The 26,846-nt window shown below is 36.8% G+C and overlaps 2 protein-coding genes across 3 annotated transcripts; one reads left to right on the plus strand and one right to left on the minus strand.

Moving 5' to 3' along the window:
• Nucleotides 1-684: 684 nt before the first annotated feature.
• On the minus strand, nt 685-23,900 carry LOC139134440 (S-adenosylmethionine-dependent methyltransferase Rv2258c-like). 2 transcript variants are annotated; one of them, XR_011552808.1, is made up of 5 exons: nt 23,681-23,900; nt 17,031-17,242; nt 6,438-6,557; nt 5,490-5,623; nt 1,211-1,309 (listed from the first exon to the last, which is right to left on the minus strand). XR_011552808.1 is itself a non-coding variant. In XM_070701304.1 (4 exons), the coding sequence occupies exons 1-4, from the start codon at nt 23,851-23,853 to the stop codon at nt 741-743; spliced, it is 1,074 nt and encodes a 357-aa protein (XP_070557405.1). In that variant the 5' UTR covers nt 23,854-23,900; the 3' UTR covers nt 685-740. The 2 variants fall into 2 exon arrangements, 1 of the variants encoding a protein (XP_070557405.1); XM_070701304.1 differs by lacking the exon at nt 5,490-5,623 and having other exon boundaries at nt 685-1,309.
• LOC139134430 (uncharacterized) lies at nt 9,070-13,090 on the plus strand. The gene is made up of 4 exons (XM_070701294.1): nt 9,070-9,466; nt 9,849-9,975; nt 10,199-10,262; nt 11,276-13,090. Exon 4 carries the CDS (start codon nt 11,336-11,338, stop codon nt 13,088-13,090), a length of 1,755 nt encoding a protein of 584 aa, XP_070557395.1. The 5' UTR covers nt 9,070-9,466; nt 9,849-9,975; nt 10,199-10,262; nt 11,276-11,335.
• Nucleotides 23,901-26,846: the final 2,946 nt, after the last annotated feature.

Here is a 26,846-nt window from a genome sequence, read left to right on the forward strand (position 1 = left end):
CACTCTAAACAAACTATTCAGGATTAAAGACACACCTGTGCATTCAAAATTCCAAATAAACTATGAAGATTAAAGATACACCTGTGACTAGAAATTCTTCTAACATAAACTTTAAAGATTACAATACACCTGTGACATTTAAACTTGTATCAACACATGATACTGTCCACTACATAGTAGCGCTTTGAACATACAAGATTTGTTCACTGACTTTTTTCAGAGTTTGCACACTTATACACTCCTGAACATGCAACTGACGGATCCTTGCTACCCAGGCCCTATCTGTATATTTCCAGCACCTTCTATGTCCGGGGGATAAATGTCAATCTGTGGGAGAGTGTTTGCCCTCCCACTGGTCCAAACTGAGATGATGTCCTGTTGATCAATACCTTTGTGACAGGTACTTACCCCTACCCATAATCTACACTCTCTCACAGCCCTTTGCATACATCAAGTACTTTTATCAATATATTCATTAACAAACGTAACACACATAAAGGTATTACTGAAATGCCTACAATCACAATGTAAGCGTACGCGATCATCAGATTGGAACAGAACAGGTTTATAAAGGCGCGAAAGATGAAGATATTACGAGGCAATCCTACAGGACGTAGGATGACAATTAAAGACATTATATGCTTACGTTAAGCTCAAAAATCAAATTTGTAAATGGACGAGGAAGCACTGTTTATTACTTAAGTTTTAAGCATGCTTTGGCCACTGCACTTTAAAGAAGCTTACTTTTTCCTGCAGTAAAAATCTTCAGTGAAAAGGTCGATTTTTCCTGCATGGAAACATTCAAAGCCAGCCTCTTCGAGCATTGCCAGTGCTTTTTCCCTTCCCATCATTGCTCCTAACCCAAAACTGTCATCCCCAGATGAAAGTGAAAGTGGCATACATCGGAAGAGACTAACGGTATAAAAGCAAGGTGCTATTGGATTCTGAATGTTATCCGCGTGCTTGGTGTGACCGGCGACGTCTTTCATTACGAAATAGCCGTCATCTTTCATTACGCGCCTGATCCCTGCAAACATCAGGTCAGGTCGTCCGACATCATGGACCACATCCATGCAATAGACCAGGTCAAATTTTGCCTTCCAGTCTTCAGTGTTTCCAAATTCGGTGGCGTCAACGAGGTGAAATGTGACGTTGGAGAGTTGCATGGACTTGACCTTCGCTTTTGCTGCCTCAATGGGTTTTTCAGCATTGTCAATGCCATGAAATTCACAATGTGGGAAATCTCGGGCCATCAGGCAAAGCGCAGCTCCACTGCCACAACCTACTTCACAGACTGTCGATGAAGTTTCTGAAAATAACAAGGCGTCAATATTTCATAATCACAGGATCTAGTCTAACAAACACAAGCCCTATTACACTTTGAATTTTTGCCATGGAGATCGAGGAAACTGCCTTTAATGAATGGAAGGGGTGTATGGATCAAGCTAAGTTCTGGTTACACATAAGACTACCTGTCGTACAGAAGCTAGCAATTATGAATTTATTGGGGAGATATGACTGATCCAGAAGATTGGTATGGATATCTGTGAAACGATGAAGCATTCGTCGAGTAACTGGTAATTTCGGTTTAAGTTAACCTTATTCTGCATTACCGTAAAGAGTGACACGCATCTGTATTATAGCGGCTTGCTAGAAAGTTTAAAATATTTCAGACATAAAAACCAACATTAAGTCCTTGTACGATGGTGTTGTTTTGAAAATTGTGAATGCAGCGATAAAGAAATAATCTGCGGTCGCTAGCAGAAGATCTGCTTGTGTCATATCTTAGCCACTACCAATTACTTGGCATATCTTGTCATCACCAAAAAGAAACGCAAAATTGTGTTTACCGAAAAGCAAGAAATGGATATAAACTGCCAAAGGAAAGGGAATTCGAAATCGACTATCTTCAATGATTTCTTTGTACATGATCGATGTACTAGACATACAGTTAGGCAAGTAGAGGTGGCAAGTTCAATCATGAAAATTTCGTATCATATAAACACACAAACACACAACTGCATAAAATGTGCAATATGCATAATAATTTAGTGTTTATCGATCACAACAATATCAATGCAGCAACACATTTGCTTGACAATGTTCATTTAAATGACCAGGGTACAGCTTTGTTAGTAAGGAATATTAAGAATATGCTCGCTCCAAACGTTGGTGTGAACCGAAACCTTTTCAGGAGAAGACAGTATTTTCAACATCCTGTTAATCCGGTGGTAAGCAATACGGGGACGCAACACAAGGTTTTCATAGGTCTAGAAATCACCCCATTTTGCCACAATATGTTGATACACCTCAAAGCCAAAGGCAAATGATACCAATCAATAGATATGAGTAACTTTACATTTCAGAAAACAGCAAATATACAAAGTTCACTGTCAATATCCTACTGGAACATACAGGGTTACCAAGAGAGAAAGTTTCAAGACAGTGACTTTATAAATAATGTTACTCACATGACGTTATTGGTATTGGAGAAACTTGGCTCACAGAGCAATTGAAACATACTTTTCACATTCCTGGATACTATGACTATTCTGTTGTCAGAAAAAAGAAAAAACAGAGGGGTGGTCTTTCACTTTTGGTAAAAAATACACTAAAGAAGGGTTTAAAAATGGTTTATTCAGATGCGGAAGATATGGTGTGGTGCAAACTTTCAAAAGCATTTTTCAGATTACAACAGGATATTTATTTGCTTTGTTTACAATGCACCAGAAAATTTCAAACGTAGGTCTGAATCATTTTTCGAACGTTTTAGAACAGTTGATCACAAAATATAGCTGTTCTGGATCTGTCATGATTTTAGGGGATTTTAACGCCAGAATAGGATTACTGCCAGATTTTATTGACAATGATTTCTCAAATCATATACCAGTTCCACCAGGATATTCTGTTGATACACATCTTAATCGCTGCAATATGGATAAGATTGAAAATAAGTATGGTAGAAACCTCATATATTTATGTAAAACCACCAATACAAGAATTATGAATGGCAGACTACCTGGAGATATTTGTGGAAAATTTACATGTTACCACTGAAATGGAAACAGTGTAGTAGATTATGGTCTTGCAACAACAGACATCACCGATAACTTTGAGTATTTTAAAATACACAATTTCACAATGTTCTCAGATCACTGTCAAATTTCTACTCTTCTCAAACTAACAAATTTTAATCCAAGCAGTGTTAAAGTTACTGTGAATTTGTTACAAATGCCCCAAAAATGGAAATGGGATAAGTTATCTGTTTTCAATTACACGGATAGATTAGCTTCAGATGAGCTACTAAAAGATTTTGCAAAATTTTTGAATACTAATACTGGTAATAACAAATCTGACATTAACTCAGCCACTAAGCACTTTAATGATATCTTAGATAAAGCCTGCAGTGGAATTTTCAATAGACAAAAGCAGAGAAAGAAAAATTTAAAGAGAAAGACAAAATGGTTTGACAAAAACTGAGATACAGCAAAAGGGACCTAATAGCAACAGCTAAACTATTAAATAAAGCTCCATATGACAGTCAGTTTAAAATTATCTATTACACAAAGAAAAAGAAGTTTAGAAAACTTGCTAAAAATAAGAAATTGCAATTCTGGCAAAACAACTTAGACAAACTAAACAGTCTACATGCTTACAACTCACATGATATGTGGAAATTGACCAAGTACTTAAAAATAATGATAATGATAACAATACTGGAGCTTGTGTCTCAGCAGCAACATGGATGGAATTTTACAAAAATTCTCGCTCAATTAAAAATGACAGGTATAATGATTTTCAACAGCAAATTATTGATAGTTTACATCTGAAAAAACTAAGAATCAGGCTAATCAGCAGCTGGATAAGTCAATAACAACTAATGAAGTGTTATCAGCAATTAGAAATTTAAAAAGTAAAAAGCAGCAGGGATTGATGGGTTTTGTATAGAGTTGTTAAAACATGGTTCCTCCTTTCTATGTAAATCCTCAGCTAAATAATTTAATGCAGTTTTAGATACATCAAACTTTCTAGACATCTGGAATACAAGCATTGTGACACACTTATTTAAAAAAGGAGATAAATATGACCCGAAAAATTATAGGGGCATTTCTGTCGAAAGTTGTGTAGGAAAAGTTTTCTCTTACATTCTAAATGAAAGGCTAAATAGTTTTTTAGATGAAAACCATATCATACATAATAATCAAGCTTGATTTCGCAAAAACCATCGCACAATAGATCACATATTTACCCTGAAGACAATAATCAAATACATAAATATATTAACAATAAGCAGAACATTTATGTTTGTTTTGTTGACTTCGCTAAGGCTTTCGACTCGGTATGGAGAGTTGGTCTTTTCCATAAACTTCTCAAAAATAACATTAATGGCAATTATACAGACTTATAAAACACATGTACACCAACACAAAAATACACATCAAAACAAATAATTTTATCTCGCCCAGCCTGAAAGTTGAAAAGGAGTAAAACAGGGCTGTGTTCTAAGTCCTAGTCTGTTCAATTTATATGTCAATGACTTTAAAACTAATCTAGACATGTAAATACTCAACACCAGTGTTGAATAATACCCCAGTTAACTCATTATTTTACGCTGATGACCTAGTCTTAATCTCTGCTTCAAAAGAAGGTTTGCAGAGGGAGTTAAATACACTACACACATTTTGCTCCAATTGGAAACTTGATGTTAATTTACAGAAAACCCAAGCAATTAATTTTAGTAAATCTCCTTTGATAGATAAACACTTATTTAACTATGGTAGTACATGCATCAAATCTGTTAGAAACTATACATACTTAGGACTGACAATTAAATCAAATGGTAGCTTTAGTGGAAAGCAGCAAAATCTTTGTATAGTATAAAAAAGGGTTTTATTGCACAACAAAAAGATAAAATTTTCCCTACATCTATTCAATGTTTTCATTAAACCTGTTTTACTGTATGGCTCAGAGATTTGGGGACAAGATTTCATGGATTACAAGATGTGGGATAAATCAGCAATTGAAAAAACTCACCTCAAATTTTGTAAGAACATTTTACAGTGTAATAGACAAGCTTGCAATGCCGCTGTGAGGGGTGAACTAGGACAATTTCCACTTCCACTTGAGATCAAACTTAATATTGTTAAACACTGGCTTCATATCGTACAACTGCCACATTGTAATCTTGCTAAAGAAGCTTTTTTGGAGCAAATGGTAAACAACACTAACAGTAGATCCTGGTTTAACTGTTTAAGTGCTTTAATTAAAGACAATGGAATGGACTTTCTCCTTGATAAAGCTCCATCATTTAAACACCATAAAGTTATAACTGGATTGATGAAAACAATTTAACAAACAATAATGAAGTCGTTTTGAAAAATGTGAACTGATGAAAATAGTAAACTAAGAATGTATGCCAAAATAAAACGTAATTTTAGATTAGAACCCTACTTAACACAGTTACAAGGTGAGAAAAGAAAATTACTCACCAAACGTCGCATTAGCAATCATGATCTAGCAATTGAAAAAGGGAGACACACTCTTCCAAAAACCCAATTACTGAAAGATACTGCAATCAATGTAACACCAACAGTATTGAAGATGAAATCCACTTTTTATTGGTCTGTTCAGAAATACAAAGTCCAAAGAAAGAACTTTTTCAGTAAAATCAATTTCCCAAACGACAATACTGAAAATCAGCTTATTTCTCTACTAACAAAACAAGAGTTATCTTTTAATGAACAACTTGCAGATTATATTTTTACTTTATATAAACAAAGAAATACCTAGTTATATTTATTATTAGCTACTATTATTATACTGTAATACTTTATCTTTATTGAAGAAAATTTTAACTTATTTTTGTATCACACTTTTATTGCCACAAATGTGATGTAAATCCTATATTTACAAGCAAGCAATAAAATATTATTATTATAAAAGTGAAATGTGCATGTTATGCAATGTATGCAAGTTATCAACCTAAGCAATTTCTAGCTACAATGTACGAACAAATGCGACTTTAATGATCTGCGATGATTCGATGAAATAAATGGTTTACACCCTATGGAAGTTTAATACATCGTAAATTTCATCGCACAAAAGTAATAGACACCTCATTGAAGAGAACGAAGTTCTATGTGCAACCTGCGATCTTTATTTTCTGATTTTTGCTGATCACAAAGTCTGGCAAAGTACAACTTACCCTGTCATCATCGAGCAGCTCTTTAGTCAAGATCCATGCAATAAATATGAACCATAGATCCATAAATACTAAATTCTACCCGTAAACCAAGGATGACACACACTATGAAAGAGAGGCCAACCATGTTGTGATATACAACTATCATACTTTCGAGCAAAATGATGTTGCACGGCGCGTAATTTGCAATTTTTAAAGTTTCTAATCTTTAATCAAAATATTTGTTTGAACTTACCAAGAAGTTTCCTGATAATATCATTTCCCGTAAGAAACTTTGGCGCCTTATCCTGTAGACTGCATCTGGCAAATTTGTCACAAAAAGAAGGATCGAGGGTATACTTTGAGTGCGGAACTCCTGGAGAAAAAACAAATTATTAATTACAAGATGTGTGGTGACTCTCTTTGTCTCTGTCATCCTCCTCCCTTCCCATCTCTCTCTCTCTCTCTCTCTCTCTCTCTCTCTCTCTCTCTCTCTCTCTCTCTCTCTCTCTCTCTCTCTCTCTCTCTCTCTCTTCTCTCTCTCTCTCTCTCTCTCTGTCTCTCTCTCTCTCTCTCTCTCTCTCTCTCTCTCTCTCTCTCTCTCTCTCTGAGTCTCTCAATTTTTTCATTATGGTACCGAAAATTGCCAACCATTTGTAACCATTTTTGGGAATTGCCGCAACTCGCAGATACACAATTAAAATAAAGTTTTAGGCACGAAAATTGCAGACAGTAATAGCATCGTGTAAGTACGCGAGAAAATAAGTATCAAAAATTTAAAAAGCTATGCAAATTTGTACATAAAATTAACATGTAAGCAATAATTACAAAAGCAAGAAAACATGTTACAATAGAAATTTTCATTATTAGGACGGCCCTCAAATACTTGTTTTTCAACCTAACTGAACAGACCACACCTGTTGATTTATAATATATATATATATATATATATATATATATATATATATATATATATATATATATATATATATATATATATATATATATATATGTATATATATGAGTATAGATTCATGTCAAAACTCATTCATACCGGTATAGCTCGTGCTCGGAAATTTCATGGATGCACACGATTCAGCGATGAATGAGTATAGATTCATGTCAAAACTCATTCATACCGATATAGCTCGTGCTCGGAAATTTCATGGATGCGCATGATTCAGCGATGAATTAGTATAGATTCATGTCAAAACTCATTCATACCGATATAGCTCGTGCTCGGAAATTTCATGGATGCGCACGATTCATCGATGACATATGTCTTCTAAATGATGGTGGAGAGTTTTGTAGATCTATACGAGCAAATATATCCTGCAGAGCTCACGTTGAAGTGTGAGCATAATGGACAACATGCTACATTTCTCGAATTGGACATATCTATAGTAGATGGAATATTCGTTTATAAACTCTTTGACAAGCACGATGATTTCAAGTTTTCTATAGTGCGAATGCCAGAGCGCGAAAGTAACATCCCTTCGTATATTTTTTATGGCACTGTATTGTCAGAATATCTTCGCATTGCTCGCGCAACACTTCTAATAGAAGATTTTCTTCCAAAAGTTGCCAGCCTGTACAACAGGATGTTGTCTCAAGGAGGACAACAACCTAAAATTATCAGACAGTTTCATAAAGCTATGTCAAGACATCCTCAACTTTTTGAAAAATTCAATGTAACACCGAAAGACATCATATATAACATCAGACTCAGAATAACTTAAGGTGTGGGGGTACCTGATCAGTACTGCATGGGGAGCCAAGGCAGTGGACTGTATTGTTTTCAAATCCCCGAAACAGTCGCCTTGGTAAATAACTGATGAACACCTAGTAGATTTTGATGATGTTATTTCTTTGCTGTATATTAATTGTTATAAACTAATCCTGCTGATGTCATATCTTCATCATTCAAATGACACAATCATAGAGAACCCATAATGATCTATTGCTTGCACTTGCATGACGTTACTTTACATCATTGCTGTATTTATTTCCATCCGAGTGAATTTAACTACTTTTGACTATATATAATATATATATATATATATATATATATATATATATATATATATATATATATATATATATATATATATATATATTATATTTCAGTTATAGTATGGAATAGAGAGAATTATATTGAAGTCATGAAGGAACGTCTATCAGATACAAAATTTTACAAAAAGATGAGTACAGATTTTACACCTACAGTTCATGCGAAAATTGTTCAACAAGCAGATAAAATGCATCACAATTCTGCAATTTCAGATACAGAGAAGTTAGCTATATGCCATAAAGATAACATTAAAACTCCTTATATTCATGAGCTTGCTAAATGGCATAAACTGAAAAATCGAAACACCACGGTTGACGTTAAACCACCCATACGAGCAATAATCTCACAGATCAATAGTCCCACTCGTAGAGTCTCGATCTGGCTTCACTATCAACTCATGAATACCGTGCCAATATACTGCGTAGAGTTGGTCAAAGATTCCACCGATTTTCTGAATCATTTGCACCATTACAATGTTTCACACCTGTCAAACTTGCCCGACAATACGATTCCATTTAGTCTTGGCGTGGTAAGCCTCTATCCTAACATTCCCCGTAAAGAAGGATTAGAAGCATTGAAACATGCCTTCAAAACCTGCTCTATTTTAAATGACAAAAACATCAATAAGGGCCAAACAAAAAAATATGTGCTGTTCCGATTACCCGACCTACCCCGATTTTATTCCCCCGACCCTAGACTTTTTAGAGCTTCGTAAACCCGGAAGTAAAAATGACGATATGAAAAAAACGTGAAACGCACGAAATCACGCGAGAACTATGACATCATAGCAGGCCTCGTTCAAACAAAATGGCGACTCGCTATGCACATAACGTGTATTCAATTTCATTTCGCAAATGCGATCATGGCGAAGAAAGATCGATTTTGTCTTCCGTGAAGCAAACCCGAACATTTGAAGAAATTTTGGAGGAACACCATCCAGGTTTTTCGGAGTGTAAAATGTACTCGATTCGAGTAGAATGTGCCAGTGATGCTGCTGGTCCGTGGCTGGACGTACAACAGACAAACATACAGGTTGGCGAGGCTACCAAAAACTTCAACGTAAAGTACGTTCGTTTTTCTTGCGAGCGACTGCAAAAAGCCGAGGATTTACGAGAGCTTGAAGACTTGGTGAAGAACACTACTAAGAAAACTATAAATGCATTTCAAGTTTTGATGGCAGGTGGCCGAGAGTTTGCAACACCGAAAACAAGCAGGTCAGATTTCATTTTTAAAGGTCACTCAATGGACCTGTAACTTTGATTTGGAGTAGTACTCGTGTAACACGGTTATTTTTACGACGTTCTTTCTAAAGTGGCCGGTTCACAAAATGTGTTGACACCTTTTTAGAAATGCAGATTTAAATATTTATCGAAGCAGATTCCAGCTTTGTGCTTTAGATTTATTGGGAATGTATAGAGAAAATGTACATGTAACTTTTAGTGCTGCAGGAGCTGAATACTGTTCAGAATGGAGCAATATATTTTACTATACGACAGCCGTAGCACTTGAAATGTGGTTTTTTTTTCATGAAATACAAAGTGACTTGGTTTGTTAGTCCTAACTAATGAAGTTCTGTTTAAACACTTTTACTTCCAGTGCTGGAATGAGAACAGGATTATCAAGGAAAGACGAGCTGTACAATAAATTGATAGGCGAATTTAAAGATATGGGGCTTGATTTTCCCAAGGCTCTTGCCAAGACTGATGGAGCATATATAGTGCAGGTATGAGTTGTGTACATGTAACACATCTTTCTTGATTTTGCTGACTGTCTGTCTCTCTGGTTTGGCGTACAATATACTTGTACTATGTACAGCAAGAATAAAGAGTCATTAAAATATGAAAGTTTTACATGTTGATTTAAAAAAGTAGTAAAAGTTTTATGTGTTTTTATGTCTGTGTGAAGCATTTCAAAATGAATGTACTTGGTTCTTTTGTTTGTTTCAGAAACGTTTTATTTCAGATATTGGAAATACTGTTGCTTTTCAATATCAATGCCAAAAGTATTGAGGTATGATTTCAATACAGTTTTAATAGGTGATGGTACTAGCAGTGCTAATAACCCCACAGAAGCTGTGGTAGTGCAGTAGAAATGTAATGAGGTGTGGTGACTATTGATGCTGTGGCTATTTATTAAAACCATTGAAGGGACTCAGTCGCTCATTTTTACATTTATAATTTGGGTATTTTAATTTCTTGTAAAATGTTATTTATTTTGTTCTGCTCCCTGATATATGCTTAATCACCAGTTTTACCAGTTCCAACTCTCTCCCAGTACAAAGCCATATGTAACTTTTACTACAATGCAATTTTTTGCAATTTTTGGTACATACCAAAAATTCAGTGATGGAAGTAATCATGCATTATGTCCAAGTATAGGGTGTGAGTTGAATTGTAACAACTGGTGGTTGGGTATATATCAGCGAGCAGAACAGCATATTAAAGCAATATTTCAAAAGAAACTAAAATAACGAAAATAACATTAAAAATGAGTGACTTTGTCCCCTAAATCCTCTTGGGTTTAATGCTGCCTTTCTTGATCTTGCTTTAAAAACAAAGCTGTGGAATGAGGTGTGGTGACTATTCCTGCTATTAAATTTTATAAATATGGCTTTTATTAAAACCATTAATGCTCTTGGGTTAAAATGCTGGCTTTTCTTTCTTGCTTTTAAAACAATAAAAATATTTCAAATATATCTCTGATTAAGACATAATTATGTTGAAACATTAATTATTTGGCCAGTTAGCATATCTTGCATACACTGTACATTTATGTAAAGTACTGAGTACTAAACTGCTACATGCCAACTAAAACAGTTGATTGGTCGAAGAATGGGTGTTTCAACATGCTTTTGAATGTAAACAAGGGACAGCTACTCTCTAATAAACAATGGAATGTAATAGGCACTGTTCTATTCAATAGACTGCACTGCATTCAAAATAGTTAAAATGCTTGATGTGGAGATTAAAACATAATGAGTGTGTCCGATTTAGTAACACTTTTGTTGCATTTACATATTACAGGTCATCTGCAATGCCTTGTGGTATGTAACCAATCATCATCAAGTCATCAATGATGCAGCTATGAAGAAAACAGAAGTGCTACCAATACCTCCTGCATTTGAGGACTACTATGGTTTTAATGAGGTGAAGCGCAAGAAGATGAAATCTTTGCCTTTATCGAGTATGGAGCTCAACAGTCACAGCCAAGCGTTGTACAGCATATTGTTGAAACCTGTGATGAAGAGCAGTCCAGCCTGGAAATCAATGCATGACAACATACAACAACTGGCTGAGTGTTTCCGTACATATAAAGTGCATCTACAACACCAAGCTGCAATGCAAGATGAGTACAGGAATCTTGATCATCCAGTGAGAACTGTAGCTGAAAATGCAACTGTTGAACATATGTCCAGGGCCACATACGGTGTCAAGGACAAATACAAGCTACTGAACAATGATGTTGTGGCAGCTGGTATACTAAAACCAGTTCTGTTCGATGAGTCTAAACATCTCAATGAATGCTTTCAAAATCCAGTGCAGCGTTATCGTTTTTTGCAAGATATGCAACTATCAGTTCCAATAGATGTTTTCAGGTTCTGCCCTGGTGGATCATTTATAACAATCGTGGCTGTTGTTCAAGTTACTGAAAACCGCTCTGATGCTGAAATGCTCACCCAGGCAGCCAGACTTATCACAGCCATGAAACCAGAATTGAAAGAGTTTCACACTCTAGCACAGAAACGAGCATTCAGGGAGAAGCTCAGCCGTGTCACTACTGTATTACCAAGCATAGCAGACTTGATTTACAAGGAGCTTACTGTAGATGCAGCCACAGCAGCTCATCCAGAAACACGACAGCGGTTGCGTCTTATCTTTTTGGGAGAAGAAGGACTACTGACTGATTTACGACACTTGAATGCCGGGAGACCAACAGCTACATTTGATGTATTTTTTGACAAGCTTGCAGCACTAGTTGATGAGGTAACCGCTACAGATGAACGCCGTCACAATGTAGGTCATCTGTCACAGTGGATCTCATTAAATGAACTGATCTCACAAGCCAAGGAAAAGTGCCCAGAAAATACACCAATCCCATCAGCCAGTCTTGTACGACTTCAGTTTGCTCCCAGAAATCCATATGTGCATTCAGCTCTCAATTTTACATCTCGCATTCAAGTTCAGTACAAAATACAAAGGCGACAACTGAGAGTCCAGCATCCAGATGATCATTACTGTGCAGCTTTGTTTAAATACTTAAAAAACAAAGCAGTTGAGTTAGGGGATAAGGCTCTCCTGTTCTGCTGTGATGACAAAGCGAAGATCCCATTTGGTGATCCAGGTATTGCTGTGTCCACTGGGGTGCGAGGTAAGAAAACCATAGCACCAACGACCACCACATTGGTTGCTGCAGATCATGACATGACCAAAGGATCATTAACACCATCTGTTGTCCTGCAAGTTGATATCCCCGACCAAGCTGAGCATTCCTTTGTACAGGGAAAAGTCACCACCATTGTAAACGATTCTGTTTTCCAGCAATCAACACCATTCAGACATGCTGCTGTGTTGGCGAAACTCATCAGAGAAAATAACCCTGATTCAACATTGGTCATGAAATACACTGATGGTGGAACGGACCACAGAAACACCCTTGAGTCAGTAAAGTGTGCATCTATATGCCTGTTCAAAGAACTGAATTTGGACATGTTGGTCATGGCACGCTGTGCTCCGGGGCACAGCTGGACAAATCCAGCAGAGAGAATCATGTCTATACTAAATCTGGGGCTCCAGAATTGTGCACTAGAAAGAAGACATGTGATGAGAAGACAGAGGTAGAACTCCGCAAATGCAACAGTATGGCAGAAATAAGAACCATGGCTGAAAAGAAACCAGCTCTACAACTAGAAGAGAGGTGGACTGAATCAGTTGAACCACTGCAGGCTACTATCCGTAACAGATTTATGCGACTGAAACTTAAAGGTCAGCCCATCACAGCAATTGACCCAGTCACTGCTACAGATGTTGACAAGCTGAAACGTCACCTGCAGCAACTGTTCCCGGAAATGGACTGCTCCAAGCTGCAGAAGGTTCACACCAAGAAAATCAAATCATACAATGATTGGGTTGAATCACACTGCTGTGTACGACACTACAGCTTTCAGATAAGGAAATGCTGTGATGAAAGTTGTTGTTCCCCACCAAAGTTGAATAGGGAAGACTTGGTATGGCTGCCTGATCCAGTGATAGACAGCGATGGAGAGCACTACAAACCATACAGGGAAGTGAAAGGAACCATCACAACAGATGAAAACAGGCCCTCTCTCAACGCAAAGAAAGCTCAAAAGCAAAACACTCCTGCCGTTGCTGCTGCACTCGATCAACCTTCTCGTAGTGCAACACCCAGTACCTCCGATGATACACCAACCACGAGTAGCCAAGTACGTGAAAAGCCTGTTGTTTGCAGTGCACAGAATGCACGAGCAAGTTTTCTGTGTATAGAGTGCAGGAAGCCACATGTTGTATACTCTAAAAACAAGTTGACTGAACGACAAATGGTTTCCTTGGTATTACTAATGAGCGAGAATCATTATACCTGTGGTGCTCCACTCACGCCTCCTGGCCATCGGCTTCACAACAAAGTGCAGTTCAGGCCGAACTTGATTTGCGCAATGCCAGTTGAACTGCCATACTATGGGGCGAATGTCGGGAGAAAGGATGTGTGTGCACATTGTGGGGACGAAGATGCTGAAATCGATCTTGATCTTAAGAAAAGCTTTAAAACTGTACTACCAATGTGTCATTCTTGTGGAGCCAGTGGGAAATTGCCAATAACGCAGCGCCCATATGGAAAAAAATGAACTGTAAAGACACTTCAGTGTTCTCCACCGCGGGTTTTTAATGGACAGAGGCTGCCCACTTAAGGGTCCAGGACTAGAAACAGTCACTTTCAAACACAGTCTATTGTTTCGAATACACACAGAGAAACCCCATATAAACTATATATCATCAAAAAACATATTGGGGAACTCGGCTATGGGCATTTCATTCTTATTGTTTGCACAAGGAACATGTGACAGTAAATTATTTACCCTTCCAAAAACCAGTTTTCCCCACTTTACTGTGCAGACAACGCTGCAATATAGCCGGTTAAAATTTGCACCAGGGGTAGCCGTTACTAGTTACAATAAGGATTAATTACTCAAAGACCTTAAATTTTAAAGTATAAATTCAACATTCTGGTTCCTTTACAATGTTCTTGCCCTTGACCACAGAGTACCTGTAAATTTTGGAGAGAATAAATAGTTGATGACAGTAAATATTGTGTTGTGTCAGTTCTTACAAGTCAAACTTACCTGTGGATAAACAGTTCACTTTCCTGTCAAAGAATTGTAATTCAGCCATATCAATTTCCATGGCAGTCTATTTAATAAACCACACACTTCAAATTCTACTGATTAATATTTTATTTTAATAAATTGGTATTCAATTTGAGTGCGTTTCATGAGGAAATTGTTCACTGGTAGTTTGTTTGAACGCGTACAAAATGCAAATTGAGAAATAAAAAAAATTGAAAAAAAAAAAAAATTCCCTACCTACCTACCCTATTTTTGAAAACCATGTAATCGGAACAGCACATATTTTTTTGTTTGGCCTAATATCATTGACCTGGCAGATATCATCCTTCAAAATAACTACTTTGAATTCTGTGAAGAATACTACCTTCAAACACATGGTACAGCCATGGGTACTCCCTTCGCACCCATGTATGCTAACATATTTATGAGCCAGTTTTTGATAAAAACTAGTGTTTATAAAAATCAAGCAGACTTTCTTAAACGTTTCATTAATGATTTGCACGGTATTTGGACACTTGGTATAAGTAAACTCCAAACTTATCACACTTTTCTCAATAGCATTCACCCCTTTATCAAATTTACAATAGAATACGGAACAAAAATGCAACATTTTCTGGATATGTCCACCAGCCTAATTACTGGAAGAGTAGAGACAGATCTATATATTAAACCAACCGATAGCTGTAGATATCTGCCTCCATCCTCTTTTCACCCCAAACACATATTCGACAGTATTATCTACAGTGGTACCATCAGATTGAGACGGATATGTTCCCTAGACAAATGGTTTGATCAGAGAGCAGAAGAGTTTCAAAATAAATTGGTTAAATCAGGCTATGATAAAAATAAGATAATTGAAATCATAGAGAAAGTTCGTAATAAACCTAGAAAAAATTTTCTCCAATATAGCAAACCCAAGACAACAAATAGAGCAGCATTTGTCAGTGATTTTCATTCTGTACGCCCAAATATAAAAGAAATGGCCAAAAAACACCAACATATATTGAAAATTTCCAAAAGAATGCGTGAAGTCGTGCCCCGCCCACCTCTTATTTCAGAAAGAGTGTGTGCAAACCTTGGCGAACTCATTGTTAGACATAAATGAACATTGAAACGTAGTGACAATAATATAAATTACGGTTCAGGACCATTTTGAGATAGTAAATGTAAAATAATGTGTTCACATATGGTAAAAACTGACAAAATGACAAATATCCATAATGGCAAAATGTTTCAAATAAAAGGGAATTATAATTGTAACACTGAGAATGTTATATACTGTATCTACTGTGATAGATGCATGTGTCAATATGTTGGACAAACCAAGCATAAAATTAGATATAGAATGGCCGGACACAGGAGTATGATTAAATCTAATAAGTCTGACCTAATAACCCTGCAATGTTCGTGAGCCGACATTTTAATTCATGTAAACACTCCGTCATAAATATGAAAGTTGTAATTCTCGAGAAAGTACACAAAGATGACACATTTTCCAGAGATTTCACAGAATCCAAGTGGATATATCAACTCAACACAATGTATCCTCAGTGTTTGAACAGACAGACACCATAAAATTTTAGATGTGTAAGCAGATTTTACAGCTCCTTCTTCAATTCATTTTGACGATTTTTAGTAGGCACAACTCTTTCAGCTGTATTCATTTTTTTGTTTTGTCTGTAACTGTTCTAGTTCGATGTATTGTTGAATTTCAGTTGTTATATAAGTGTCCTTAGATGTACGTAATTGTCCACTGTTTAAAATATCACCTATTTAAGATGTATGTTTTGGAGTCGGATATTTTGGTACGTCATTTCTGTGTGGTGTGCACGACCACCTTTCCTACACCTTAATATGCAAATGTTCTTGCAAGAATAAATGAGCTTTGATGTTGTTTAATAAATACACACTTTGACCATTCGACTTTTGGTTTCTGAGGAGAGCGGGGCAGTTTTCTGCTCGCCTTTTCTGTAAGTTGGCGCCAATTTTTATTTTTTTATAACTTTTGCACGTTTTCCAGTCTCTGTATGATTCCATCTATTTTAGCATGTGTATTTTACTTAAGTTTGTCCTTGTTATGTCATTTAAGATTGTTTTAACCTTGATAAAGTGGGATTACTCCCACGAAACGTCGGTGAAATAAATTTTATATAAATGAAGAGCTTGGTGTCCTGAGTTGGTGCGTCTTGACCTGCTTTGTTGTACACACACACACACTATATATATATATATATATATATATATATATATATATATATATTTATTTATTTATTGGTATATATGTTATTTTTATCAGTGATTTCCGATCTAAACGTTTGTTTGATGACTTTTAAAAAGTTGAGTGAAATTTGGAATAAATTTGAGTGTTTTTAAATGTAGTAACCTACATATTTTTTGCAAATGCATTTACATAGTAGTACCTGCGGGTCCTTCCTTTTTGAAGCAGTCCACGATTTCCTTATAAGCTTCAATTGTTGATGGAATGCCTTCACAGAGCACGGACAGAGTTCCTGTGCCACCTTGAGTGCAGAGTGCATTGTGTCGGTGAGGAGGAAGGTAGTAGGTGTCCTTTTCAGAATCAACTTCCACAATACCACTGGTTACCATGGCACCGAGCCACTCCCTCACGTATCTATGCGACGAATCAGACAACGGTTAATGAGGGGATGCAGTTTAATGAAACTTCTGTACAGTGGTGGAATTCTGATATATAAAGTTATTGACATATTCAACAATTACATAAGAGGTGCGATAATTAGAACCAGATATAAACTGAATATGCTCACGTGTTTTACAACAGGTTCATTAATCCCTTCACAAAACAATAAGATATATGTTATCACTATATGTAGCAGGTTTTTTCAACTTCGCACAGTACTCTCAGAGTTTAATCACTAATTACGAAAATTTATTTAATATGCAAATGAGCTGCTAATTAACTTTACACCATGAGAAAACATGCCGCCAGGAATTGTCCGGTTTCGCAGGCTCGTTATGTATTCAAATATATGGCATAAAATCAGCATAATGAGGCGTTAGCTGATGACGTAGGACTATCAAGTACGGTTTCCCTGGATTAGTGGGAGCAGAACTTCGATGAGGTGCTAAATGGCCCTCGTTAATTGGGATTAGCTGATGAACAAAAGCGGGCTCCAGATCCATGACGCTCTTTTGTACTCTTTGTATAAACACCAACTGCTACTTCAGTCGACCGAACGACGGTAAAATTGTAGTTCTTATTCCATTATTCTCTGTGACAGCGAATTCTCGAGTTCAACGTTTATGCTGTATAAGAATTAACAAAAATCGTAAACACAACAAAAAAGAAATACAACATTAAAAAAACAAAAACAAAATGATAAAACACAGTAACAGACAAAATGGCCGTGGAAATAAATCAGCCATCTTCCAAAGAAAAGCCGACAACAACATGAAATTCATCAAGAACCTTCCATCGCTCAAACAAACAAACAAACACCGAAATAATAGCACTAGGCAAAGGCCTAAAATACATTCCGACACCAACAAAACCAAGCAGAATAAAACTGCTTCAGGATTTCAACAAATATGGTCGCAAACTGAGACTGCGCTACATTATAAGACACAAACAATCGCAACAAGCTGGACTCCCGAACAACAAAAAACACAGAACTTGAAAGCTATCTGAAGCTTGCACTTCTAGAGATATCCTTTCAAACAAGGAAACAAGAAATGTCGCGTGCCCAAAGAATCGCGATAAACCAGCCTGCAAACAATAGACAAATTACCATAAAAACCCTTCGACAAGGGTCGGGGTATCGTCATTGTCAACACAAAAGATGACGTACACGAATGCGAAAAGCAATTACGCAACACTCAGTATTATACTCAACTAGACAGTGACGACACAGAACAAACAGTAAACAAAGTACACGAACTGTTTAACAAAATGTACGACAAGAAACACATCGACCAAGTATCTTGATCCAAAAAAACATAAAAATCCGTACCCCGCAGTGGTACTTATTGCCTAAAAGTTCACAAACCGCCGCAAAAAAATGTAAAAGACACACTAGTCTAAACAAAATTTACAAAAGTAAAGAAACATAGAACAAACAAACCGAACCACCAAACGGACTCACAACGAGACCCAAACATTAATATACTTGCCTCGCTACTCGAAGAGCAAGACCACTAAAATGCATTAAAATAAATTTTCACAAACACAAACTAAGGAAAGAATCTACACTGCGACTGAGAATCCACACTCGTGTTTCGAAACGCAAGCGTCAAAGGGCCACTCTATCAACATTGTAACACCATAGGCCCGGCTGCGTCTTGCCATAAGCTTTCCCCACACAAACAAAACATTACCGTACACACTAATCCAAACTTCCCTACAATTTCCGAAGCGAAACAAACATTTCATTAACACAAACAATCGGATAAGAATGTAGGAACACATTTTCGAAACGAATCAAACACGTGCACAAACTCGACACAACAAACATTTTGGACAGTTAGGTGGAGAGCCTCTTTCACATTTTTACATACGAAAGATTGGGATTTTTTGTTTCACTCAAGGATTGACACTGATACTTGACTTCTTTTTCCACCAAAGTAAACAATCACTGTCTTGAGTGACAGCTTACGCTCTGCATATATGCATAGAAAATGAACACGTCATGGCTAATCCATGCATAAATGCATGTCAATTAATCGGGTTCCCCGTGATTTTCACGGGTTGAAGCGGTTTGAAACCGGACACTTCCTGGCGGCAGTACTTGGCATGACTACTCAATGCTTCATGGGACAATTAGATATCCATCAGATCAACATTTGTAGCCCGTTTTATTTAATTTAGTGCTGTAATTTTACAGTAATGTCACTAATTACAAAGTTCATTAAATATGCAAATAAACCCTAAATTAACTTGACACTGTTCAATGATTCATAGCACAATTAAATATTTATCAAATCAATTTCTGTCGCAAGTTTCACAAAATTTAGTGACGTAATTTCAGAGTTATATACCTAATTACAAACTTTATTAAATATGCAAATGAACCCTTTATTAACTTTACACTACTAAATGCTTTACAACACAGTTAGATATCTGTCGGATCAGTATATGCAGCAGTTTTCATGACGTTTGATGCAGTTATTTCGGAGTTATATGACAAATTATAAAACGTCATGAAATATGCAAATGAGCTAATTCTTGACTTGACACTGCTCAATGCTTCTCAGTACAATTGGATATTTATCAGATCAACATCTGTAGCAAGTTTCATCAAATTTAACGCTGCAATTTTGGAGTAATATCACTAATTACAAGTTCATTAAATATGCAAATGAACCCTTAATTAATTTCACACTACTAAATGCTTTACACTACAGTTAGATATCAGTCAGATCAGTATCTGCAGCAGATTTCATCACATTTGGTGAAGTTATATCGGAGTTATATGACTAATTACAAAACTTCATAAAATATGCAAATGAGCTATATGTTAACTTGACACTGCCAAATGCTTCTTAGTACAATAAGATATATATCATATCAATATTTGTTGCAAGTATCATCAAGTTTGGTGCAGGAATTTCAGAGTTATCTCACTAATAACAAAAGTTCGTTAAATATGCAAATGAGAAGATAATTGACATGACACTCACAGTATCATCATAATGTTCTGAGACTGTCATCTGTGAAAAGTTTCATGAAATTTTGTGCAGTATTTCTTGATATACCGTCTCCATAGGGAAACCATCGTACGAAAAAAAAAGATATTGCATAACTTCATTAATATGCAAGCAACACTAACCAAAATCTAATCAGTTCTTGCAAGTAGCATATGGTACCTGTGTACCAAATCTGACTTGAATCCGTTCAGGCGTTTTTGAGTTATCGTGTAAACAGACAGACAGACACGGACACACACACACGGACAGACAGACAGACATCGCTATGACATTAGCCCACGTGTTTACACACGTGAGCTAAAAATAGACTGTACGTTAGTGGAAGGAAAATATTGTAGTCGATTTGATCGACGTTAAAGTAGTGAAGAGACAAAGGCGAATTCGACATTATTGGTGTTTATTTTTCCTGTTGTAGTCAAAAAATTAATTACGAATATTAATAAAATATTGGTATGAATGATACAGAATAAAAAACTTGTTTTAGAACCAACGTTGTCTATTTTGTTTAAATACCTTCTGGGAACCTTATTCTCGTTATATTTGTGATTATTAATTATGATTAGTAAAATCATATTTTACACATTGCCATCTGCTTACGTAAACAATCTTCAGGAAACCTTTATTTAGTAAATGATCTATTCAACTATACATAGGTGACACCGTGACCCTTGCTCAGTCTTTGGCGAAAGTTAGGGAGCGTTCAGTTATTATGGCCGGGGTTGGGCCGGCAAAATCCAGGGGGGTCACCTTGAATTTGAAAACTGCAAAGGGGGGGGGTCATGTATTTTTTTAAACAGCTCAGAGGGGGGTCACTTAATTTTCATAAGTATCCGTCCCGTCAAAAAGAAGTTTCAGGGTTCAGAAATATTCTGAGAGATGAAAATAATTCGCTGCATGATTTCATTCTCTGAAGTCATTAAACTAAATCTGAACAAAAGTATAATTATCTGTCACATGAAAATCTTGACTAGGCAACTCTGAGCTTGTCTTATTGTAAATCGAGCTCACTGAGGGCACTGAACAATTCCTATTACTTACATATTAGTGATATAGCAAGTTTTGTCAGGGAAATTATTTAACAGTTACCTGTAGACTACTAGTACCATGAAAAGTGAAATTAGACTCTTGGGTGGAATTTGCTATACTTGTGCATATACAGACGTTGAATAATTAACATAATTGTACTTGATTAAAATATGATGGTTAAAGGTGCATATTATGTGTACAAGAAATCTGATTTTGGAATTTCACTGAAAATGTCCATCCACTATAAATGGGAGTCTATGAGGAAACTAAGAATAATTGTTTTCAATTACAAAGATAGGTAAACTGTGTATTTATGTACTCTCGATTATTAATATTAATATACTTGATTAGACTAGATGTGTGTGCAAGAAATTAGATTTTGGAATTTCACCAAAATGTTGATTCACTATACATTGGAGTCTATGAGAAAACTATGAATATTTTTTTTACAATGCTAGACTAAATTAATTTGTTCTTTTATAGGTGGTTGATAATTGATACAAATGTAATTGATTCAAATAGGGTATTTGACAGTTCAGATGTTGACAACAGTTATGATATTGGAATTTTTCATTGGAAAAAAATTATTCGCTATTTTATCATAGAGTTCCATGTATAATGGATGAACATTTTTGGTGAAATTCTAAAGTCAATTTTTTGTCCACATACCAGTTGTAACTACCCTATTCCAATTAAGTACTTTTATATGTCAATTATCAAGTATCTATAAATGCATAGATATAGTTTTGTATTGAAAAAGTATTACATGGTTTTCTCATATACTATCATGTATTGTGAATCAACATTATCAACAGCTGATTATCAATTAAATCCAAATATCAAAATTTTGTACACATACACGCGCAAAATATTGCCATCCACCTGTAATTTTTGTTCAATCCCTTTGAGGGGTAATTTCAAAAGTATAGCAAGTCAAAGGGGAACTTTGAACATTAATAACACCTTGTAAGTTTGTAAGGAGGGTCATTTGATAAAATCTGAGATTCTTTCTGTGGGGGTTCTATCCCCCTCCCACCCCCAAGGTGTATGTGTGTGTAGCTTTACTCAAGCACTATGGGCGCGCGGGGGGGGGGGGGGGTCATGAAAATTTTGTCATCTTAAAAGAGGGGGTCATCAATTTTTTGGTGCAATGGGTAGGGGGTTCACTTATTTTGACCGATACGCAGGAAGAATTTGCCGGCCCAACCCCAGCCATAATAACTGAATTCTCCCTTACAACACAGTGTATATCCACTGTGTAGTAAGGGACTGGTCAGTTTCTTCGGCCTGGGGGGGTGGATTATTTTTTAGCTGACGTCAAAAAGTAGCTGCCCCCCCCCCATTCCAACTTTCGAAAACAGGGTGACCCCCATTGAATGAGCTGTATATATTCCAACTCTCTTTATGCATAAGCAGATGTCCGGAACTGTTGTAAGAAAAATGTGATTGTGAAATATTAGTGCATGTTGCTTTCTAATACTAATACTAATGCTTTCTAATAGAAAACAGAAAAGTATCAGAATTGTCATGCTTTTCATATGAACTGCAGATTTCATAATGATAAGTACACTTTGGAAAACAGACTTTCAATTTACAGACATCAAGATATTTCTTATATGTATCTGTGATATATTAATTTACTGTGCCCGAAGGGCGCGCCAAAAATTATTTAACATCCAGATATCTTTGATATATATCTGATATATGAAAGTCATGCAGCTGAAGGGCATGCTGAAAAATATGTTTGAAAGAAATGCGCCCAAGGGCGCGCCGAAAAATTTTAAACATACAGATATCTCAGTTAATATGTCCAATATATTAAAGTTTTGCACTAGGACGGGGGCTCTGAAAAATATGTCTTATTATTATTATTAAAGTTACGCGCCCGAAGGGCGCGCCCAAAAATGCAACTGAATGATGAAATTTGTGGCTGGCTCAATGCATTTTATGCAAGTATGAGGCCGTGTCGAACTTGAAAAACACACTGACCCCCACCCCCGTATGGCATTTCAAAAACATGGTGACCCCCTATCACCAAAGTCAAAAACAGGGTGACCCCCATGAATCCACCGCCCCCCCCCCCGGCTGAAGAAACTGACCAGTCCCTAACTTTCGCTATGAACTTACCAAAGGTCATACCAATAGAGCATCACAACACTAACAGCAACACACGAAAGAGCCCATATCTGCGAGTGTATATATGCATGTGTGTATCTGGCTTTGCGAGTTTTACGCCTGTGATAATGTACGATTCGACCTGCCGATACATGGGCACTGAAAATGAGGCTGATAGCCCTGGCCCCTGAACGCTCTTACCGATCATTATCTACTCAAACAGCGTGTTTACCGAGTACCTACTAACCTCTCCTTTAGACCTGCTGCATCTGCGATTGCCGTCGACGTTTTAGCTTCACCCAACTTAGCCATGGTGTTGAACAGACCCGTAGCAGATCCTATAGCTATACTGACAGCAGTATATCCTTCTCTGACAGTTCCGAAAATCCGTTGTTCAAACGATTCTTGTGACTCGCTCATTTTGGCTGCTGTTTGTTCTGGGGTTTACCTCGTTTAAATTTTAGGTCACGAACTGGAAGCAAGAGACGTCAGGAGGCGTCACTTGATCAATTTGCATAAATGAGTTATCGTATTATTCGTATCATCGTATTCGAAGAGATGTTTTGATCCCCTTTATAAAACCACAGTGCCTCAAAAGTGCCACGATGTCAATTGGTGATAGTCAGTTAACTATTGAGTTTGAGTGTCGTACATGACTAGCAAGTCATTCTTCGCGAATGTTGAAAAACATTCCGTGTTCACACTTCGGTGAAGAATTTTTAGATAAACTGCTGTTTGTTTCAAATATTCTTATCTAAATAAACCCAAAAATATTCCGCTAACATGGCTGTGAATTAGGTGAAGACAACAGGGCTATGCTGGGGTAAGAGTGTTTGCAGATGATATCTGAAGGGAACAAGTTTTATTCTGACAGTAGGCGGAACAACTTTAGGGAAGGCCTAGTGATGGCAGACATTAAGAGTTGAACCTCCAGTGAGCTTGTGATGAAAATGTAATTTTGAATAAAAAGTGGGGTATGGCCCGGGACAAGCCACTGTCAAAAATGAGCGAATCACAAGATTCTTTCAAAAAGCGAGTTTTAGAAACTCTCAGAGAGGGACTCACTGCTGTAAGTATAGCGATTGGATCTGCCACGGGTCTGTTCAACGCCATGGCTTAGTTGGGTGAAGCTTAGACGTTGACGGTAATCGCAGATGCAGCTGGTCTAAAGGAAAGCCTAGTTAAGTACTCGGTACATGAACCTGTTGAGAAGGTGATCGGTGAACGCATGGAGGGGTTTCAGCCTTGTTTGCTCACTTTCATTGTCAGAGCAAGTTTTTCATAATCACAGGCTTGACACTCACAGAGCCAGATACACACATACATACTGTCGCATACCCCCTCAACGATTGTGGCCTACTTCTGTCGATGCCGAGGTCTCGCCATTCTAGTGAACTGGTGATGACCTTATGTACTCCATGGTACGACTGACATGCCTGACCTTGTCTCAGGCTCTAGGAGAAAACAACACAAACCTTTGTTGAATTTGCACGGGGTTATCAAGGGCATTTAAAAAAGATTAACAGAATTATTATTGAAACAACGATAAGCTTTAAAGGGACAAAGTCACTCATTTTTGACCTGTTTTGTGATATCAAGAAAACTTTGAATACCTGCATAAGGTCACTTAGGATAGAAATTAGCGGCGGTACATATCTTTGAAAGTGCCGGTGATTTTGTTTGTGACCTCTAGACAAAATGGATTTCCATTTTCCCATTTGCTTTCGTATGACAAATAATACTGTAATATGTATGGAATAGCTACTACCGTTATCAGTATAGAAAGACACCTTCAATTAAGATTTCAGCACAACAGTCATCACTGGTGTACAGCTACCTTCCCTTACTACCTCGAATTCAATCATATAGACAACCGCCGCCCATAAGCAGCAGCGTACCAGCTTTGCATTTGTTGTCTACTAGTTACTTGTAAATCATTGCATCTGTACTGTAACCATAGGCTCTCGGTACACGTTTGTGCGGTGATTGATGAGTGCAGCTCGGACATTTCCCTGGGCAGACGGCACTCTTTCTCGAACCTTCGGCTGTCGGTTGTGGGGGAAGCATATAAGACACAGTTGCTATGACCGTGTTTTAGGCACAGAAGGCATGGAGAACTATCAACAGTATAATGTAAGCAAACGAAATGTGGACACTCTTATCTGCCATATTACTTCATTGCTTGGTCTCTGAGCAATTTCTTCAATAAATAACATATATTACTTTCTCTTTTATATTAAAATTGATGTAACTTTGTTCATCCAAGAAAAGACCAATACAATACATTAAATATCTGTTCGCTACTATTGTTTTCATCAGAATTTCATTCGCCAAAATTTCTAGAATAAGAGAAAGCAGTTGATTAACATGGTATCAACATCGGTTTGTAATTCAGAATAGTGAAATTCCACTTTCATTGCTTGACATATAAGACGTACATATCAACATCGGCGCTGGTTGAATGAAGGTATTCTGATAGCCAGCCACGCCATGGATTTGTTCAGTTGGATTCCATTTAGACAAAGTCGTAATGCTCCTTTTCTTAGATGCATGAGTAGCGGGCGAGTCATCTTGAAAACATATCGTCAAAAGTGTGGGTCACATTTACTGAGACTTGAAAACTGGATAGGGGAATTTTCAGAAACGTGATCAAACAATACAAAACTAGGCCCACAGTTGATAACAAGCATTCGAGCATCCCTTGAAGTTCACTAGGAGATCGTTGACTGCTTAAAAATGACAGACCTACATGTAAATACAGTTAAGGGATCCATAAAATCAAACGACGTCGCATTTTGCAATACCCTTTCATCCACTTCAGGTATCGCCAAGATTTTGCTTCTAGAAATGTTAAGAAGAATGCGCCTCGGAGACAAACATTCAGACTCCCCAATTTTCACGATTTTGTTTTCTGATCCACAACTTGTTGGGGCTCATTTTAAAGCTCTGGGAGCTAGAACAGTTTTCCCTTTCTTAGTCTTTCGAAAATGTATTTTCTGCACAGAATTTGCACAGGGATGACGGCCATTTTGAACATTAAATATAGGTAAACGTTAGGTAGTTTGTTCCTCTAGTACCAAACTTTGCGCAATGGCCCCGTATTTTTATTCTTTACTTGATAAGATGTATTTAAAAGTTTCACTGAGAAAAATGTTAACAAAAGTTAAAGATTTTCACTTTCAAAGGCACATACATGTACTGCCCTACAGGTATTACTTTATCAAAACAATGTATAGTTCAGTCCAGGTTAGATGCACACGAATGCCATTACCCGATATTAACTTGGTATATGTTTGGACACGAAGACAGAGAAAAGTTAATACTTTTCACTGTTTCCTAATAATAATTTTTTTTCACATTCTCACAACACGCCTGGAACAAACTATTTTAATTTCCTCTTACAAAATGGCTTC

The sequence above is a fragment of the Ptychodera flava genome, chromosome 1 (assembly GCF_041260155.1).
Source record: "Ptychodera flava strain L36383 chromosome 1, AS_Pfla_20210202, whole genome shotgun sequence".
Taxonomy (NCBI): Eukaryota; Metazoa; Hemichordata; class Enteropneusta; family Ptychoderidae; genus Ptychodera; species Ptychodera flava.

Excerpts from the sequence above, each read along its gene's own strand:
- LOC139134430 (XM_070701294.1), top strand. The coding sequence starts at position 11,336 with ATGAAGAAAACAGAAGTGCTACCAATACCTCCTGCATTTGAGGACTAC.
- LOC139134440 (XM_070701304.1), bottom strand. The coding sequence starts at position 23,853 with ATGAGCGAGTCACAAGAATCGTTTGAACAACGGATTTTCGGAACTGTC. Across the intron at positions 17,243-23,680 it reads GCAGCAGGTCTAAAGGAGAG|ATACGTGAGGGAGTGGCTCG; the intron begins GTTAGTAGGTAC and ends TTCGTCGCATAG. Across the intron at positions 6,558-17,030 it reads CAAAAAGGAAGGACCCGCAG|GAGTTCCGCACTCAAAGTAT; the intron begins GTACTACTATGT and ends TTTTTTCTCCAG.